The sequence below is a fragment of the Thalassophryne amazonica genome, chromosome 14, assembly GCF_902500255.1.
Source record: "Thalassophryne amazonica chromosome 14, fThaAma1.1, whole genome shotgun sequence".
NCBI classification, from domain to species: Eukaryota; Metazoa; Chordata; class Actinopteri; order Batrachoidiformes; family Batrachoididae; genus Thalassophryne; species Thalassophryne amazonica.
In genome coordinates, this window is record NC_047116.1 from 74,929,869 (window position 1) to 74,950,441 (window position 20,573).

Consider the following 20,573-nt stretch of genomic DNA (forward strand, 5'->3'; position numbering starts at 1 on the left):
CTCCACACATTCTCTGTTGGTGACAAAGCAGGACTGCATGCAGGCCGGTCCAGTATCCATACCAGTTCTACCACAGTCATGCCTTTGTAATGTGTGCAGAATGTGTATGTATGTGTAAAAAACACAGAATAAGTCTATGAACATTATGTTGGTCTCTTTCCTTCTACAGCTCCAGCAGCAATTCGTGGTTGCTCAGAGCATCCATGTGAGGAGCGGCTGGGTGTGACTCGGTCCAGGCGGCATCGCTGGAGCACCATCAGTAGTCTGAGCGCTGACAGCGGAGTAGTTGGCCTCAGCGATGAGCGGGAAGAGGAGGACCGCGAACCTCGCCGGAACCGCCGCAGCCGAGGGGCCGAAGTGGAGCGTGCAGACAGTGGTATCGGCCAAGGTCTCTCTCGCAGCTGGAAGAGACCGTCTGCCTCATTAAGAACCTGGGATGCTCAGAGACCCTGTGGCGATTGTGGTCAGAGGGACGGTGCCTCCAAGGAGCAAGGTCAGCGCATGTGTGAACGCTGCTTCAAGCTACACATCGAGAGGAAGGAAGCCATTCTAGAGTTTCTGAACACGGAATCGAGCTATGGAGAAGACCTACGGATCATCAAGGAGGAGTTTTACTGCCCCATGCAGAATGCTGGGCTGCTAACAGCAGAACAGCTCGCTGTGGTGTTTGGCAATGTTCAAGAGCTAATAGATGTCAACGACCGCTTCACTGAACACCTGCAGGAGAGCATAGACCACGCCTTTGACCAGGTAATGCTGTTTTGACACTTTCAAGATGAGTACTGTATTTTCCAGAGTATAAGTCACTTTTTTTTTTTTTTACTATTTTGGGAGGTCCTGTGACTTATAGTCCAGTTTATACACTGAAAAATCATACATTCATTATTAACAGTAATAATTATGACTGTGTATAAAGGACTTTCCCAGGAATCAAACCACTAAGCAAAATAAATTCTAATAATAAAATAATAAATGTTAATAATAAGAAAGTACACTTCAACAATAAACAAAAATCCAAATTACAGAACTGATAATCCAGAAAAAAGTTGCGACCTATATGTTGGTGTGACTTTTATATGGGTTTTTACTCCTCAAGAGCTATTTTTTAACAGGTGCGACTTATACTCTGGAAAATATGTTAACTTGATTGCCGGGTCTCAAGGATGGAGACTGCACAGTTAGTTCATTTCAAATCCAGAACACAGAAAGCACAGTGGGTGTGGACTTGCTGCTATCCATGCCTGAGAGACATTTGGTACAAGAAAAAATGTGGACATTTTCACTGCACATTCTAATCCTTTTTGTTTCTTTGTAAAGCTAAATTTCTCTAGGTTTTGATGTCAAAAGGTGTCTGATATGATGCACAATGCAGATAGCTGCAAATGTTAGTGTTTTTAATGTATTAAAAGAGCTGATGTCTTTTTTTTTCTGCAATTACGTTTTCTTGATGCAAAGCAAGGAAGCACAGGTAGTTCAGTGAATAAGGAGTTGGCTTGCCAATCTGTGAACACGGGTTTGAATCCCACACATGCTACTGATAATGGTCATTTTTGTCTTTGGTCCCGAGCACACAGTGTTCATTTTTTCCAAGAAAAGATCTGGGCCCATATCCACAAAGCATCCTAAGGCTAAAAGTAGCTCTTAGTGACATCATTCTAATGCCGCGTTCACACCGGGCGCAACCAGATGCCACAAATTCGCTTCGGTCGCATGGCGAAGGACCACCATCGTCCGGTGTGTCGCTCTGCTTTCGCTGTCAAATAGGAGGAGCTTCCATTCCGCTCGCCGGCTCTGGTTGTCAGTCAAGTTAACATGATGGACCTTGATCACACAGAGCCAGTTGTTGTGGAAAGCTGACAAACGTCATGAGACGTTCCCAATTCGGGGAGTATCATCATTTGCTGCAGGAGCTGCGTCTGGATGACAGCTGCTTTCAGCGGTCCTTCCGCCTCTGCAGGACCCAGTTTGAGAACCTCCTGTCCCGTTCACGCGTGCACATGTAAATAATTAAAAAAAAAAAAACCTCTGCTGCCTGCTTTGGGGCTGCTCCTCGCTCTTCCCCAAAAAACTCATAGCATAATTGTGTTTAGAAACCAGTCACCATTTGTTTTCTTATACATCTGTGTAGTTAATTCATAAAATAATCTTCATGGACAATTCGCTCGTGCGCACGTAAATACAAAAGAAAAAACCTCAGCTCCCACTGCTGTGGGGCTGCTGCTCGCTCCAAAAACTCTGTCATAATTGTGAAATAAATGGCAAAAAAAGACACAAGTCCTGCTCACAGGCTGCTACCAGAGACAGGACATGTTCACATCCTCAGTCAAACTCCAGACATCTCCATGTCACTACATATTCAGTCCCTGATTGGTCATCGCGGCACGACAAGACAAAAAAGTTCAGATTTTTCACCTTGGGGAGAAGGGCAATGCGACGTGACGTGACGTAATATCGCACCACAAACGCACCAGTGCTCAAAATAGCTTCACTTGCATCACTTCATTCGGGTCATTGCGTCGCACTGCGCGGCTTGGCATCAAAACGCGTCCTTCCATAGGGCAACAGGTTGCCATGTAATCCCTATGGAAGGAGGCGTTGTGGCGCCAAGCCACGCATCGCGACACAATGGACGGGAATGAAGCGATGCAAGTGAAGTGATTTTGAGCGATTGGCACATTTGTGCCGTGATATTGCGTCGCGTCACATTGCCCCCCTCCCCAAGTTGAAAAATCTGAACTTTTTCATCTTGTTGCGCCGCGATGACCAATCGGGGACTGGATATGTAGTGATGTGGAGATGTCTGGAATGTGACTGAGCTGGATGTGAACATGTCCTGTCTCTGGTAGCAGCCTGTGAGCAGGACTTATGTCCCTTTTATCCTTTATTTCACAATTATGACAGAGTTTTGGGGGGAAGAGCGAGCAGCAGCCCCGCAGCAGGCAGCAGAGAGTTTTTTTTTACTTCCTTCACGTGCGCGAGCGAGCGAATTGTCCGTGAAGATTATTTTATTTATTAACTGCACAGATGTATAATAAAACTAATGGTGACTGGTTTATCAACACAATTATGACAGAGTTTGGGGGAAGAGCGAGCAGCAGCCCCACAGCAGGCAGTGGGCAGGTTTTTTTTTTTATTGTTTATATGTGTGCACGTGAACGGGACAGGAGGTCCTCAAACTGGGTCCTGCAGAGGCGGAAGGACCGCTGAAAGCGGCCGTCATCCAGACGCAGCTCCTGCAGCAAATAATGATACTCCCCGAATTTGGAACGTCTCATGAGGATGTTGTGAACCCAGGGACGGCGCCGCTGGCGACATTTGTCAGCTTTCCACAACAATTAAGAGCACAGCAACTCGCTCCATGTGATCAAGGTCCATCATGTTAACTTGACTGACAACCGGAGCCGGTGAGCGGAATGGAAGCTCCTCCTATTTGATGATGCACTGGGGCGAATTTTCGCAGCAAAATCAGAGCAACACACCGGGCGACAAATTCATGCGACGGACGTGAATTTGTGACATCTGGTCGCGCCCGGTGTGAACGCAGCATTAGGCTAAGGTTCCTTGCTAGGAATCTTTAGGCTAAGTTGAGAGCTCTCTGAGAGAACTCTGAGATTCTTTGTGAATACAGGCCCTGGAGTAATGGTTCATGTGACCACAGTACACATTTCCACTGTGTGATGGTGTAACCCAGATGCCTCTGAGCCCATGGAGGTGCATGCCACTTCTGGACAAGGCTAGTATGAGGCTTATTTTATGCACAGTAAACATTTAAGTGGCTCTTGTGAATGTAACTCTGTATTGTAGTGCTTGTCAAAAGTTTCCCAAAATAATCCTTTGCCCGTGTGGTTATATGAGTTGTTGATGAATGCCTGTTCTTGATACAGTGCTGTCTGAGGGATTGGAGATCACGGGTGTTCATCTTAAGCAATCATAGGGCAAGAGGCAGGATACACCATGGATCAGATGCCAGTCTGTCACATGGCCACATATAGACAGACCAACACATTCACACTCTCACTCACACCTATGGCCAGTTTGGAGTTTTCCAGGTCACCTAACCTGCAAGACTTTGGAAGCAGGAGGAATGTTTCTGTGTAGGCTCTCAGTTGTCCAGGTGGTTTCCATAGTAGAGAAGCTTGAAAGTGCAGAAGTCCCAGAAAACAAAGAGACCAGATAGACAGGACATGGAGACAAAAAGGAGTGTCTCTCCCTTATTTAGCAGGAGTAGGGGAAAAACTACAGAGGATCTTCAGACAGCACAAAATCCCAGTTTACTTTAAACCGGTTAACACCTTGAGACAGAAATTAGTTCACCCTAAGGACAGGATCCCTAGTTACAAACAGAGCAATGTAGTGTATTCTATCAGATGGAAGGAAAACTGTAATGAACACTACATAGGTGAGACTAAGCAACCTTTACACAAAAGGCTATACCAGCACCGCAGAGAGGGCGCAAGTGGACCACAGTCTGCAGTTCATCTCCACCTTAAAGACACTAACCACACGTTTGAGGACAAGGAAGTTAAAATCTTAGCCAGAGAGAAGAAATGGTTTGAGAGAGGGGTCAAGGAGGCATTCTATGTGAAACAGTTGAAACCCAGCCTTAACTGGGGAGGGGGTCTGAGATATGCTTTGTCCCCTGTTTACAATGGGGTACTCAGGTCAAAGCAGTTTCAGTCTTTTGTTCATGGTAATGAGTCATTCACGTCATCAGGAGAGTCGTCAAGGGAGCCATCAGGAGAGTCTTCCGTCCCATCATTAGGAGGGACAGCTGCCCTGTCATTAGGAGGGTGCTAACTAGAGCACAATAGGTGCTAATTAGAGCTATTGTTTAGTCACTAGCCTATAGCAGTCGGCCTCTCGGTAGGAGGGGTCTGGTTAGGTTTAAAACTCCAGCTTTTGTGGCTTCTGTTTATTCTTCTCTACAAGAGTCAAGACAGAAGTCAGACTACCAGAGCAAGAATTTTAGCTAAGGAAGCTTCTGCGATTTGAAGCGAAATGTCTTCGCGTCAAGCAACCCAGTCCAGTCGAAGATTCAAGCTTCTCTACTAAGCAGGAGGAAGCGCAAGCACCTGGTGGGAACCCACACAAACATGGGGAGAACATGCAAACTCCACAAAGAAAGGACCAAGTCGGACACAAACCTGGGACCTTCTTCCGGTGAGGCAACAGTGCTAACTACTAAGCCACTGTATATGTGTTTTGATTCCAGGGAGATGAGGATCTGCTGACAGTCTCTATTGGAGAGATCTTCCTGGAGTTTGTCAACATGCTGCCTGCCTTCCAGACGTACTGCCTGCAGCAGTCCACGTCGGTCAACATGCTGAACACTCTGGAGAAGGAGAAAGAGCTTCTCCGGTAAAACATACACGCCTTCTTTTTGTTGCTCTGTGCATCGGAGTCTCTCTGGTATGGTTCTTCCAATGTGTGTAATTCTGTGTAGACAGAGTGGCATTCCAATTCAGAAGAGAGCTGGAGTCATTCATAATTTTAATAAACCACAGTTCACCCTGAGAGGCAACAAACACACAAATTGTAAGAATGTCTATCAGTTTCCTGTTGCTGGATTATACACTCAACAAAAATATAAACGCAACACTTTTGGTTTTGCTCCCATTTTGTATGAGATGAACTCAAAGATCTAAACCTTTTTCCACATACACAATATCACCATTTCCCTCAAATATTGTTCACAAACCAGTCTAAATCTGTGATAGTGAGCACTTCTCCTTTGCTGAGATAATCCATCCCACTTCACAGGTGTGCCATATCAAGATGCTGATTAGACACCATGATTAGTGCACAGGTGTGCCTTAGACTGCCCACAATAAAAGGCCACTCTGAAAGGTGCAGTTTTGTTTTATTGGGGGGGGGGGGGGGGGGGATACCAGTCAGTATCTGGTGTGACCACCATTTACCTCATGCAGTGCAACACATCTCCTTCGCATAGAGTTGATCAGGTTGTCAATTGTGGCCTGTGGAATGTTGGTCCACTCCTCTTCAATGGCTGTGCGAAGTTGCTGGATATTGGCAGGAAGTGGTACACGCTGTCGTAGACGCCAGTCCAGAGCATCACAAACATGCTCAATGGGTGACATGTCCGGTGAGTATGCCGGCCATGCAAGAACTGGGACATTTTCAGCTTCCAAGAATTGTGTACAGATCCTTGCAACATGGGGCTGTTCATTATCCTGCTGCAACATGATGTGATGTTCTTGGATATATGGCACAACAATGGGCCTCAGGATCTCGTCACGGTATCTCTGTGCATTCAAAATGCCATCAATAAAATGCACCTGTGTTCTTCGTCCATAACAGACGCCTGCCCATACCATAACCCCACTGCCACCATGGGCCACTCGATCCACAACATTGACATCAGAAAACCGCTCACCCACACGACGCCACACACACTGTCTGCCATCTGCCCTGAACAGTGTGAACCGGGATTCATCCATGAAGAGAACACCTCTCCAACGTGCCAAATGCCAGCGAATGTGAGCATTTGCCCACTCAAGTCGGTTACGACGACGAACTGGAGGTCCTGGGCTGGTGTGGTTACACGTGGTCTGCGGTTGTGAGGCTGGTTGGATGTACGGCCAAATTCTCTGAAACGACTTTGGAGACGGCTTATGGTAGAGAAATGAACATTCAATACACGAGCAACAGCTCTGGTTGACATTCCTGCTGTCAGCATGCCAATTGCACGCTCCCTCAAATCTTGCGACATCTGTGGCATTGTGCTGTGTGATAAAACTGCACCTTTCAGAGTGGCCTTTTATTGTGGACAGTCTAAGGCACACCTGTGCACTAATCATGGTGTCTAATCAGCATCTTGGTATGGCACACCTGTGAGGTGGGATGGATTATCTCAGCAAAGGAGAAGTGCTCACTATCACAGATTTAGACTGGTTTGTGAACAATATTTGAGGGAAATGGTGATACTGTGTATGTGGAAAAAGTTTTAGATCTTTGAGTTCATCTCATACAAAATGGGAGCAAAACCAAAAGTGTTGCGTTTATATTTTTGTTGAGTGTAAATCAGTGAAACAGTGAGTTGTTTTAGGAAATCTGAGGTTAAGGATGTTTTCACATCTGTGTTTTTTTGAGAAAAAATTGTTTGCTTTCCCCTTTGTTGGCATATTTTAATTACAGGTGTGAACACAGTAATCAGACTTGGGAGTGGATCAAAATACCTGCACAGTCTGGTTTGAGGTGAGAAAATAAACTGAACCAGTGGGCCAGATATCAGAACCAAATGTCACTTGAAGAATTTTGAACATCGCTTTGGTGACAAAACCATCAGAATCAAAATCCATCAAGAACTGAATGAGAAGAAGCATTTTCTGTGAACTGTGGTCAGATGAACAGAAGATGCTTCACCATATTTTTAAAAAATAGTAAACTAACAGGCAGCGGCTCTGCTCTCTGTATGCCTGATCCTGTCAAATCTCAGACACCAATCACAGTAAGTCCTGATTAGTACTTGGATGGGAGGCCTCTTAAGACCCTTTCACACTGGGGCCAACGTAGAGTTGCGTATTGTGGTGTACTGAGTATGCTGAGTTAAGGAACTCTACGCCGCGTTTTTGCTTCCCTGTGCAGCAGTATGCTGAGGGCTACGCAAGGTGGACGCAAAAAAATTTAACATGTTTAATTTTTTTGGAGTAGAGTACTGGATGCAGAAAGTATGCAGTTTTTAACCAAGTCTAACACTATGCTACCGTATGTAAATATACACAACACTGTGCTACTGTACACCATGGCACTGCAATTCTATAGGCCAGGGCAAAAAATCCTTTTATCAGTACCTGGATTGATAGATTTTATTCATCTTGCTGGATTTTGCTGTCAGTGAAGCTTCAAAACCACAGAAGAATAGGCGAGCCAAGCTTCCATGTTCAGAGGACATGCCCACGTCCACTCCTCATGGACAAATCACCAGCGAGAGGACATTTCCACCTCCAGGTTAACTCCTCATGGACAAAATATATATATACGAGGTCTATTAGAAAAGTATCCGACCTTATTCTTTTTTTCAAAAACCATATGGATTTGAATCACGTGTGATTACATCAGACATGCTTGAACCCTCGTGGGCATGCAAGAGTTTTTTCACACCTGTCGGTTACGTCATTCGCCTGTGGGCAGTCTTTGAGTGAGGAGTCGCCCACCCTCTCATCGATTTTTTCATTGTTTAGGAATGGCTCAGAGACTGCTGCTTTGTTTGATCAAAATTTTTTCAAAACTGTAAGCCACAACTGAGTGGACACCATTCGATAAATTCAGCTGGTTTTCGGTAAAAATTTTAACAGCTGATGAGAGATTTTGGTCCGGTAGTGTCGCCGTAAGGACGGCCCACAGTGCCTGACGGCAATCTGCACTTCGAGGCGGCAGCGTCTCGCCGTTTCAAGTTGAAAACTTCCACATTTCAGGCTCTGTTGACCCAGTTAGTCGTCAGAAAACAGAGAACTTTCAGAAGAAGTCGGCATGAGGAGTTTATTCCGACATTCCATTGTTAACGGACATTTTGTAATAAAAGAACGTGTGGGCAAAGTCGCATGTCGGGCCGGACCCGACCGCGGGGGGTCGCGACAAGAAAAACACCTCCGTTGGAAACCTTAACGGGCAAGTTGGAACATGCCCAAGCTGTTAAACAATTTCTCAGTTACTCACTTGTTGAAAGCCATCAAAAGCCGCCTGAATTTTACAAATGGTTTTCAACACGGAGGTGTTTTTCCTGTCGCGGCGCACACAGATTCACCGAGTCGTCTCGGCGAATTTGCGCGCACGTCTTTCATTAAAAAATGTCCTTAAACAGTGGAATGTCCGCATAAAGTCCTCATACCGGCCTCTTCTGAATCTTCTCTGTTCTCTCACGACATCCTGGGTCAACAGAGCCTTAAATTAGGATGTTTTTAGGTCGAAACAGGCCGACGACGGCGCCTGGAAGCGCTGCATGACGTCCCGCTCCGTGGGAAGTCCTTACAGCGACAGAAACACCCCATAATCTCTCATCAGCTGTTAAACTTTTCACTGAAAACCAGCTGAATTTCTCGAATAGTGTCCACTCGGATATTCCTCACAGGTCCAGAAAAAGTTTGATAAAGCAACGCTCGAGCAGCGTGTGAAACAAAGGAATTCAGCCGAGAGGGCGGGACCACATCTCACTCAAGGCCTGCCCACAGGGAAATGACGTCACCGACACGCGTGAAAAAACTCACGCATGCGCACGAGGGTTTAAGCATGATTGGTGTAATCGCATGTCATTCAAATCCATATAGTTTTTTTTTTTATAAAACTGCCGGTTAGTTTTATAAGATACCTCATGTATATATATATATATATATATATATATATATATATATATATATATATATATATATATATATATATATATATCTTTAAGGTAGGGTAAGCTTCTCTCATAGGTGTCAAACTGATTCCGGAAAGGGCCAGGAGGGTGCAGGTTTTCTTTGTAATCACCCACTGCACCAGGTGATTTCACTGATTAACCAATTCCATCTGCTCAAAGTGATGTTAATCAGTGAAATCACCTGCTGGAGTTGGTGGTTACAAAGAAAACGTGCACCCTCTTGGCCCTTTCTGGAATCAGTTTGACACCAGTCCCATCATAATCTCTTTGAAGAATTCCATTCTGGTTTCCGCCCTTTTCATAGTACTGAAACGGCTTTACTCAAAATCACTCATGATGTACTCCTTGCAGCTGATCCCAGTCTTCTATCCATTCTCATTTTACTGGATTTAAGTGCAGCATTTGATATCATCTCACACACCATTCTTCTGGACAGATTGTTTTCCATTGGTATTACACACATACCCCTTACTTGGTTCAAATCCTACCTCTCTGATCGTACTAAATTTATTCAAATCAAGTCATTCACTTCACATCCCTGTCCAGTTACTACAGTTGTGCCTCAGGGCTCTGTCCTGGGGCCCCTCTTGTTTATTATTTACGTACTTCCCCTTGGCCACATATTTCATAAACACAATATCTGTTTTCATTGCTATGCAGATGACACTCAACTTTACATCTCTTCTAAACCCAATTCCACTCTTCCACCTTCCTCTGTTACTGTTTGTTGGAAATCAAGTCTTGGTTTACATCTAATTTCCTAAATTGAACAGTGATAAAACTGAGATGCTGATCATCGGCACCAAATCTATCTTAAACAAAGTCCCCAGTTTTACAGTATCTATTGGCAAGTCCTCCATTGTGCCCTCCTACCAGGTTAAGAGTTTGGGTGTCATCCTTGATAGCTCACTCTTTTTCACATCTCACATCAACAGCATAACCCGTGCTGCCTATTTTCACCTTCGTAATATTAACTGCCTTCAACCCTCTCTCACGCCTTATGCTGCTGCTATTCTGGTTCATAGTCTCGTCACTTCACGAATTGACTACTGTAATTCCCTTTTATTTGGCCTTCCCCAAAAATCCCTTCGTAAATTACAGTTAGTTCAAAATTCTGCAGCACGCATTGTTGCTATGACTCTGTTTACCGACCACATCACACCTGTACTTCATCAGCTTCATTGGCTTCCCATCACATACTGCATACACTATAAAATACTGCTTCTGATATTTAAAGCCATTCACAACCTTGCCCCTCCTTATTTGTCTGATTTAATTCACCTCGCTACACCTGCTCTTTCACTTCGATCTTCCTCTTCTATCCATCTCACTGTTCCATCTGTTTGCCTTGTTACCATTTGGAACACACTCCCTCTTGACCTTTGCAGTACTCTGTCACTTCCCCTGTTCAAATCTGGTCTCAAAATCCATTTATTTTCTGTTGCATATTCCGTTTGATCCACTGTATAGTTTGTATACTTTGTAATGTTTTGATTTTATTGCTGTTATTTTAATGTATGTTTTAATGTATGTGTTGTAAGGTGACCTTCAGAACTCAGAAGAAGTTTATTGCCATTGCCAATGAACAGGATTCACAGACTAGGAATTTGCTTTGGTATAATGGTGCAACATTAAACAGAGAGCAATATAAAATGCTAAGATAAAATATGTGCTAAAATAAGATCAAATATAAGATAAAATATGAAATAGAAATATGAAATATGAAAGGCTATGTACAACGACACAAAAAGAACAACAGTGCAGTGGGAGGAGTGCAATTAAAAACCAGAGTACATTGTCTAAAGTGACCCGTGATGAAATGATAAAGTGACAGAGTTAAGGTTAAGGTGACTGAGTTATGAAGTGTTCATGAGTTTAACGGCAGAGGGGAAGAAACTGTTCTTATGGCGGAAGGTTCTGGTCCGGATGGACCGTAGCCTCCTGCCCGAGGGGAGTGGTTCAAATAAACCGTGTGCAGGGTGAGAAGGGTCTGCTGTGATCCGACCTGCTCGGCCCAGAGTCCTGGAGACGTGCAGGTCGTGGAGAGATGTAAGGCTACAGCCGATCACCTTCTCAGCAGAGACCACAATGGGCTGCAGTCTGTGTCTGTCCCTGGCTGTGGCCCCGGCGTACCACACCGTGATGGAGGAGCAGAGGATGGACTCGATGATGGCCGTGTAGAACTGCACCATCAGCTGGGCAGGCAGCTTGGCCTTCTTCAGCTGCCGCAGGAAGTACATCCTCTGCTGGGCCTTCTTGATGAGGGAGCTGATGGTTGACTCCCAGTTGAGGTTCTGGGTGATGGTGGTGCCAAGGAAGCGGTGACAGTCCACAGTGGTGATGGGGATGTTGGTGAGGGCGAGGGAGGGCAGGGGGGCTGTGGCTTTCCTGAAGTCCACGATCATCTCCACTGTTTTCTGGGCGTTGAGCTCCAAGTTGTTGCTGCTGCACCAGGTCGCCAGCCAGTCCACCTCCTCCTGTAGGCAGACTCATCCCCACCCGAAATGAGTTCGATGAGGGTGGTGTCGTCCGCAAACTTGATGAGCTTTACGGAGTCGTGGCTGGAGGTGCAGCAGTTAGTGTACAGGGAGAAGAGCAGAGGGGAAAGGACACAGCCCTGTGGAGATCCTGTGCTGAGAGCCCGAATGTTCGAGACATTCTTTCCCAGCCTCACACGCTGACTCCGGTCCGTCAGGAAGTCTGTCATCCACCTGCAGGTGGAGTCGGGCACGTGGAGCAGACAAAGCTTGTCCTGGAGCAAAGCCGGAAGGATGGTGTTGAATGCAGCGCTGAAGTCCACAAACAGGATCCTAGCGTAGGTTCCTGGGGAGTCCAGGTGCTGCAGGATGGAGTGCAGGGCCAGGTTTATGGCGTCATCTATAGACCTGTTGGTTCTGTAAGCAAACTGCAGGGGGTCCAGGAGGGGGTCGGTGATGGACTTCAGGTGGGATAAAACCAGGCGTTTGAAGGTCTTCATGACTACAGACGTGAGAGCCACAGGCCTGTAGTCATTAAGTCCAGTGACGCGTGGTTTCTTGGGGACTGGAACTATGATGGAGGACTTGAAACAGACTGGAACATGGCATGACTCCAGGGAGGTGTTGAAGATCCCCGTGAAGACTGGGACCAGCTCATCAGCGCAGTGTCTCAGGGTGGCAGGAGAGACACAGTCTGGGCCCGGGGCCTTACATGGATTCAGCCTCATGAAATGTCTTCTCACATCCTCCTCTTGAACTGAGAGGGCAGCGGGGGGGGGGGGGGGGGGGGGCAGCGGTGAGAGGGGGGAGGTCCAGAGTGTTTGAATATCCAGTCATGTGGGGGGTGGGGAGGTGTGAGTCCATGACTTCAAAACATGAATAGAAGACGTTCAGGTCATTGGCCAGCTTCAGGTTGTCAATAGAACGAGGTGCTTTGGGCTTGTAGTTGGTAATCTCTTTCAACCCCCTCTACACAGAGGCCAAGTCGTGCTGCAGACGTGAACTGTACATGGATTTAGCCTTTGCCACCTCCTTGCTAAATCTGTACTTTGCACCTCTATAGCTGTCTCTGTCTCCTTCTCTGAAAGCCACCTCTTTCTCCAGACGGAGCTGCTGGAGTTTAGGTGTGAACCAGGGCTTGTCGTTGTTATATCTCACCCTGGTATGCTGTGGGATGATGCTGTCTTCACAGAAATGAATATATGACATCACAGTGTCTGTGTAGTCATCTAGACTGTCTGCTGAAGCCTCAAACATATCCCAATCCGTAGTGCCCAAGCACGCGCGTAGCTCCTCTACAGCTTCATTGCTCCACACTTTAGATGTCCTCACAACAGGTTTAGAGAGTTTTAGTCTCTGTCTGTACGTGGGGATCAAGTGGACCATCACGTGGTCTGAGAGTCCCAAAGCTGCGCGGGCCACCGCGTGGTAGGCACCACTCACTGTCGTGTAACAATGATCTAACGTGCTCCCTTCTCTGGTCGGGCATTTAACAAACTGTTTGTATTTTGGTAATTCCTGACTGAGATTCCCTTTGTTAAAATCACAGAGAGTTATAACAAGGGAGTCCAGAAAGTCTCTCTCCACGCTCATAATCTGATCCGCGAGTGCGCGCTTGGCCTCGTGCACGTTCGCGCTCGGTGGAATATACACGGAGCAAAGTATGAAGGAGTTAAACTCACGTGGAGAGTAGAACGGTCTGCAGTTTATGAGGAGATATTCCAGAGAGGGAGAGCAGTGTTGGGAGATTACAGTCTCATTGGAGCACCAGGCGTTGTTGATATAGAAGCAGAGTCCTCCTCTTGTTTTTCCGCTGGAGAGTGCTCGGTCTCTGTCAGCGCGGAGGAGTTGGAATCCTTCTAGTTGGAGCGTGCAGTCCGGTGTCTGTGCATTTAACCACGTCTCCGTGAAGCACAGTACACAAGATGAGGAGAAATCTCTATTCTTCTTCATCAGCAGTGCCAGCTCATCCATCTTGTTGCCGAGTGAGTGGACGTTGGAGAGAAATATCCCAGGTAGGGGCATGCACGTGCCCCTTTGTCTGAGGCGCACGAGAGCTCCAGCTCGTTTTCCTCTCCGCCGGCGTCTCACTCTTTTGGCCAAAAAGTGAACCAGTTTAGCTGCAGGCACTAAAAAAACTGGTATAATGTCCGTGGGTGTTGATTATCTGATGTTTAGAAGCTCCTCGCGGGTGTAGGAGCACGACGACACACGATTTACGCACAAAAACAGACAAAACAGGGAGCACCAAAATACCAGGGCGCCTTCACGTGGTGCCATCTTGGATCCAACCATAAGTTGGATCCAAGATGGATCCATAACTTAAATATAACTTAAGTTATGGATAACTGCATTTATGGATTTATGGATAACTGTGTAACACCTACGAGGGGTAATTACAGGGTAATAACCAGCAAAAGTGCTAATCAATATCCCATGGACCAGAAACAATCAACTAAGTTCGTCTACTGGAGTAAAAGTTGGATTACCGAACGTAGGAAGGGTGTTGAAAGACCACAGACCAAGAAATAAATTTAAATTGCCAGCTTATTATTTACAAATCAGACAAAAGACAATGGACAACAATAAACATAAATTTTACAATACATTAACTCCTGTTTTAGGTAGTTAAGATCCAACACTTTTAATTAAACCTTTGGTTTGATTTAATATTGGTTGTAAGTCTAGATTTAGTTCAAGTTTAGTTTCAGGTTGCAACCTTTTTGTTAGTTTTAGTTCACTTTAGTTCTATTTTCAGTTGAGTTTTAGATTTATTTTGAGTTAACTCTGTTTAGTTTAAATTCAGTGAAGTTCACCTTTAAGTTCAAATATTCAAGTTACCCTTTTTAAAATCTACTCCTTGTTTAACACTATTCAAAGAAAAGCAATTGCATTGTAAAAATGATCTCTTTACAATATATTCGCTAATAGTCAAAATAAAAGTGATTCAGCAAAAGACTGAACAATGTGCATACCACAGTATCAAAATGAATATAAAGTCTTTTTTTCTTCACAAACTGAATATAAAGTCTTTTCTTCTTCCCAGTTTTCAATAGTCCTTTATTGTCTTTGAATTAGCAGTTCAGTGTCCACAGCAGCTTGGAGAAGTTTGGGTAAATCCTACCAGTTCAGAAAGAATATATGTACAGTCCAGCAGAGGGCGTTAACTCTCAGATGGATGCACAGATCAGAAGGTCAAAGGGCGGCTCGCCATCTTGTTTCAACCTCGTGCTCAAAGATGACTTAAGTTGGCTATTTCTCCAACCCAACTCTGAATGGCCTACCATAAACATAAAATGTGCATAAATACACAAAATACATAACCAGGTAGCTCTAAAATAAAGAAAAGTCTACTCTTTGTCTCAACTTGTGCCCATCAAAATGGCTACGTCACAGTAGACGGGCGGCAGCAAGTCCAGACATCGAGCTCACACACAGAGTTTAGTTTTAGCTTCAATGCTTCACATTTTACCACAAAAGAACATAAATTCAATACTTTAGCTTCATATTTCCCTAAAGTATAACCACATTGTACAGCTCTCCATTAAAATAAAATACAATTCTTCTTTTCACTCACCAAGTCCCGTTTCTCCAATGTACAATTCGTCTCCCACACACGACAGGTTGAAAAAACAAAAATTACTCTTCTCTGTACCGTTTTTCTTAACAAAAATATATTTTTAACGTCTTTAGACTTCTATTTTCCTCCCTTCTTTCTCTCCTTTCCTGCAGCCCGCGTCTGCTATGTGCGTATCTCCCTCTTCTAACAGGGAAGACTCTAGAACAATCCGATTGGTTGCTGCAAGTTACAGGGGTCACACAGCAAGGTGCATTTCAAAATAAAAGCCTAAAGACATTTTAAACCAAAATAACCATACTGACATAGTTATTATCTCTTTTTTTATGTATTTATTGATGTTTTATTAACATGCTTTTACTTTAAAGTTGACATTGCTAACTTGGGTTACACCCTCCCCTCTTAACTCTATGCAAGTCCCTTTGCATAATGCATAGTTTAAACTACTTTCACTTCATGTAGTTCAATAGAACCTGTGACTGCTTCACTCAGGCTTTGGAAAAGGGACTGAACAATGGTTATGAGAGGGTTACCCAGCTGAGGGTAGGTTAACTGTTTGGGCATCCTTCTTTCTCTAAGAGATCTTCTGATATCTTGCTCTGTGTCGGGATTGTCTGTTTCTTCATTATTGCCCGTATCATTTTCTTTGTTTGAGATTTCCTCTTGCTTGCCTCTGCTGGTGGTTGGCTCTCACTGCGGTATTGTATCACTTCCTGTTCCGGAGCACAGCGGTGTTTTTCTGTATCTGTTAGCTGTTTAATCTGCGCAGTTAGATTGATCTAGTTATCTAGATTACGATTTGTTTCCCAGTGTAATCTTTACGTGCCTTAACTAAAGCACTCCTTCTGCTGAATCACCTCTAAATTATTTACACATTATTCACTTTGCGTGTTTTTAGGAATCCGCTAGCTTAGCGTAGCTACTAGCTCTTAGCCGATTTAGCATGGCGGCTTCTCCTGTCTCTCCCGCACTTTTCTGCTCTGGGTGTGAAATGTTTAGTTATTCCTCGGCCTCCTTTAGCAGTAACGGTACTTGTAATAAGTGTAGCTTATTCGTAGCTTTGGAGGCCAGGCTGGGCGAATTGGAGACTCGGCTCCGCACCGTGGAAAATTCTACAGTTAGCCAGGCCCCTGTAGTCGGTGCGGACCAAGGTAGCTTAGCCGCCGTTAGTTCCCCCCTGGCAGATCCCGAGCAGCCGGGAAAGCAGGCTGACTGGGTGACTGTGAGGAGGAAGCGTAGCCCTAAACAGAAGCCCCGTGTACACCGCCAACCCGTTCACATTTCTAACCGTTTTTCCCCACTCGACGACACACCCGCCGAGGATCAAACTCTGGTTATTGGCGACTCTGTTTTGAGAAATGTGAAGTTAGCGACACCAGCAACCATAGTCAATTGTCTTCCGGGGGCCAGAGCAGGCGACATTGAAGGAAATTTGAAACTGCTGGCTAAGGCTAAGCGTAAATTTGGTAAGATTGTAATTCACGTCGGCAGTAATGACACCCGGTTACGCCAATCGGAGGTCACTAAAATTAACATTGAATCGGTGTGTAACTTTGCAAAAACAATGTCGGACTCTGTAGTTTTCTCTGGGCCCCTCCCCAATCAGACCGGGAGTGACATGTTTAGCCGCATGTTCTCCTTGAATTGCTGGCTGTCTGAGTGGTGTCCAAAAAATGAGGTGGGCTTCATAGATAATTGGCAAAGCTTCTGGGGAAAACCTGGTCTTGTTAGGAGAGACGGCATCCATCCCACTTTGGATGGAGCAGCTCTCATTTCTAGAAATCTGGCCAATTTTCTTAAATCCTCCAAACTGTGACTATCCAGGGTTGGGACCAGGAAGCAGAGTTGTAGTCTTACACACCTCTCTGCAGCTTCTCTCCCCCTGCCATCCCCTCATTACCCCATCCCCGTAGAGACGGTGCCTGCTCCCAGACTACCAATAACCAGCAAAAATCTATTTAAGCATAAAAATTCAAAAAGAAAAAATAATATAGCACCTTCAACTGCACCACAGACTAAAACAGTTAAATGTGGTCTATTAAACATTAGGTCTCTCTCTTCTAAGTCCCTGTTGGTAAATGATATAATAATTGATCAACATATTGATTTATTCTGCCTAACAGAAACCTGGTTACAGCAGGATGAATATGTTAGTTTAAATGAGTCAACACCCCCGAGTCACACTAACTGTCAGAATGCTCGTAGCACGGGCCGGGGCGGAGGATTAGCAGCAATCTTCCATTCCAGCTTATTAATTAATCAAAAACCCAGACAGAGCTTTAATTCATTTGAAAGCTTGTCTCTTAGTCTTGTCCATCCAAATTGGAAGTCCCAAAAACCAGTTTTATTTGTTATTATCTATCGTCCACCTGGTCGTTACTGTGAGTTTCTCTGTGAATTTTCAGACCTTTTGTCTGACTTAGTGCTTAGCTCAGATAAGATAATTATAGTGGGCGATTTTAACATCCACACAGATGCTGAGAATGACAGCCTCAACACTGCATTTAATCTATTATTAGACTCTATTGGCTTTGCTCAAAACGTAAATGAGTCCACCCACCACTTTAATCATATCTTAGATCTTGTTCTGACTTATGGTATGGAAATAGAAGACTTAACAGTATTCCCTGAAAACTCCCTTCTGTCTGATCATTTCTTAATAACATTTACTCTGATGGACTACCCAGCAGTAGGGAATAAGTTTCATTACACTAGAAGTCTTTCAGAAAGCGCTGTAACTAGGTTTAAGGATATGATTCCTTCTTTATGTTCTCTAATGCCATATAACAACACAGTGCAGAGTAGCTACCTAAACTCTGTAAGGGAGATAGAGTATCTCGTCAATAGTTTTACATCCTCATTGAAGACAACTTTGGATGCTGTAGCTCCTCTGAAAAAGAGAGCTTTAAATCAGAAGTGTCTGACTCCGTGGTATAACTCACAAACTCGTAGCTTAAAGGGTTAGGGTTAGGGTTAGCCAGGCTGACAAAGAGTCAGAGCTCTATTGAGCTGAGTATTCCATTAACTTTAACTAGTAATGACTTCATGACTTTCTTTGCTAACAAAATTTTAACTATTAGAGAAAAAATTACTCATAACCATCCCAAAGACGTATCGTTATCTTTGGCTGCTTTCAGTGATGCCGGTATTTGGTTAGACTCTTTCTCTCCGATTGTTCTGTCTGAGTTATTTTCATTAGTTACTTCATCCAAACCATCAACATGTTTATTAGACCCCATTCCTACCAGGCTGCTCAAGGAAGCCCTACCATTATTTAATGCTTCGATCTTAAATATGATCAATCTATCTTTGTTAGTTGGCTATGTACCACAGGCTTTTAAGGTGGCAGTAATTAAACCATTACTTAAAAAGCCATCACTTGACCCAGCTATCTTAGCTAATTATAGGCCAATCTCCAACCTTCCTTTTCTCTCAAAAATTCTTGAAAGGGTAGTTGTAAAACAGCTAACTGATCATCTGCAGAGGAATGGTCTATTTGAAGAGTTTCAGTCAGGTTTTAGAATTCATCATAGTACAGAAACAGCATTAGTGAAGGTTACAAATGATCTTCTTATGGCCTCGGACAGTGGACTCATCTCTGTGCTTGTTCTGTTAGACCTCAGTGCTGCTTTTGATACTGTTGACCATAAAATTTTATTACAGAGATTAGAGCATGCCATAGGTATTAAAGGCACTGCGCTGCGGTGGTTTGAATCATATTTGTCTAATAGATTACAATTTGTTCATGTAAATGGGGAATCTTCTTCACAGACTAAAGTTAATTATGGAGTTCCACAAGGTTCTGTGCTAGGACCAATTTTATTCACTTTATACATGCTTCCCTTAGGCAGTATTATTAGACGGTATTGCTTAAATTTTCATTGTTATGCAGATGATACCCAGCTTTATCTATCCATGAAGCCAGAGGACACACACCAATTAGCTAAACTGCAGGATTATCCTACAGACATAAAGACATGGATGACCTCTAATTTCCTGCTTTTAAACTCAGATAAAACTGAAGTTATTGTACTTGGCCCCACAAATCTTAGAAACATGGTGTCTAACCAGATCCTTACTCTGGATGGCATTACCCTGACCTCTAGTAATACTGTGAGAAATCTTGGAGTCATTTTTGATCAGGATATGTCATTCAAAGCGCATATTAAACAAATATGTAGGACTGCTTTTTTGCATTTACGCAATATCTCTAAAATCAGAAAGGTCTTGTCTCAGAGTGATGCTGAAAAACTAATTCATGCATTTATTTCCTCTAGGCTGGACTATTGTAATTCATTATTATCAGGTTGTCCTAAAAGTTCCCTAAAAAGCCTTCAGTTAATTCAAAATGCTGCAGCTAGAGTACTGACGGGGACTAGAAGGAGAGAGCATATCTCCCCCATATTGGCCTCTCTTCATTGGCTTCCTGTTAATTCTAGAATAGAATTTAAAATTCTTCTTCTTACTTATAAGGTTTTGAATAATCAGGTCCCATCTTATCTTAGGGACCTCGTAGTACCATATCACCCCAATAGAGCGCTTCGCTCTCAGACTGCAGGCTTACTTGTAGTTCCTAGGGTTTGTAAGAGTAGAATGGGAGGCAGAGCCTTCAGCTTTCAGGCTCCTCTCCTGTGGAACCAGCTCCCAATTCAGATCAGGGAGACAGACACCCTCTCTACTTTTAAGATTAGGCTTAAAACTTTCCTTTTTGCTAAAGCTTATAGTTAGGGCTGGATCAGGTGACCCTGAACCATCCCTTAGTTATGCTGCTATAGACGTAGACTGCTGGGGGGTTCCCATGATGCACTGTTTCTTTCTCTTTTTGCTCTGTATGCACCACTCTGCATTTAATCATTAGTGATCGATCTCTGCTCCCCTCCACAGCATGTCTTTTTCCTGGTTCTCTCCCTCAGCCCCAACCAGTCCCAGCAGAAGACTGCCCCTCCCTGAGCCTGGTTCTGCTGGAGGTTTCTTCCTGTTAAAAGGGAGTTTTTCCTTCCCACTGTAGCCAAGTGCTTGCTCACAGGGGGTCGTTTTGACCGTTGGGGTTTTACATAATTATTGTATGGCCTTGCCTTACAATATAAAGCGCCTTGGGGCAACTGTTTGTTGTGATTTGGCGCTATATAAAAAAATTGATTGA

General features: G+C 44.3%; 1 protein-coding gene across 3 annotated transcripts in view; it reads left to right on the forward strand.

Annotated features, from left to right (window-relative positions):
- si:dkey-91i10.2 (uncharacterized protein LOC555224 homolog) overlaps positions 1 to 20,573 on the forward strand; it is a 181,628-nt gene that overhangs the window by 145,953 nt on the left and 15,102 nt on the right. For all 3 annotated transcript variants that reach the window (XM_034185894.1, XM_034185893.1, XM_034185895.1), the window contains exons 6-7: positions 170 to 750; positions 5,213 to 5,358. In XM_034185894.1, the coding sequence (XP_034041785.1) occupies positions 170 to 750; positions 5,213 to 5,358 (727 nt within the window). The remainder of the gene's footprint in view (positions 1 to 169; positions 751 to 5,212; positions 5,359 to 20,573) is intronic.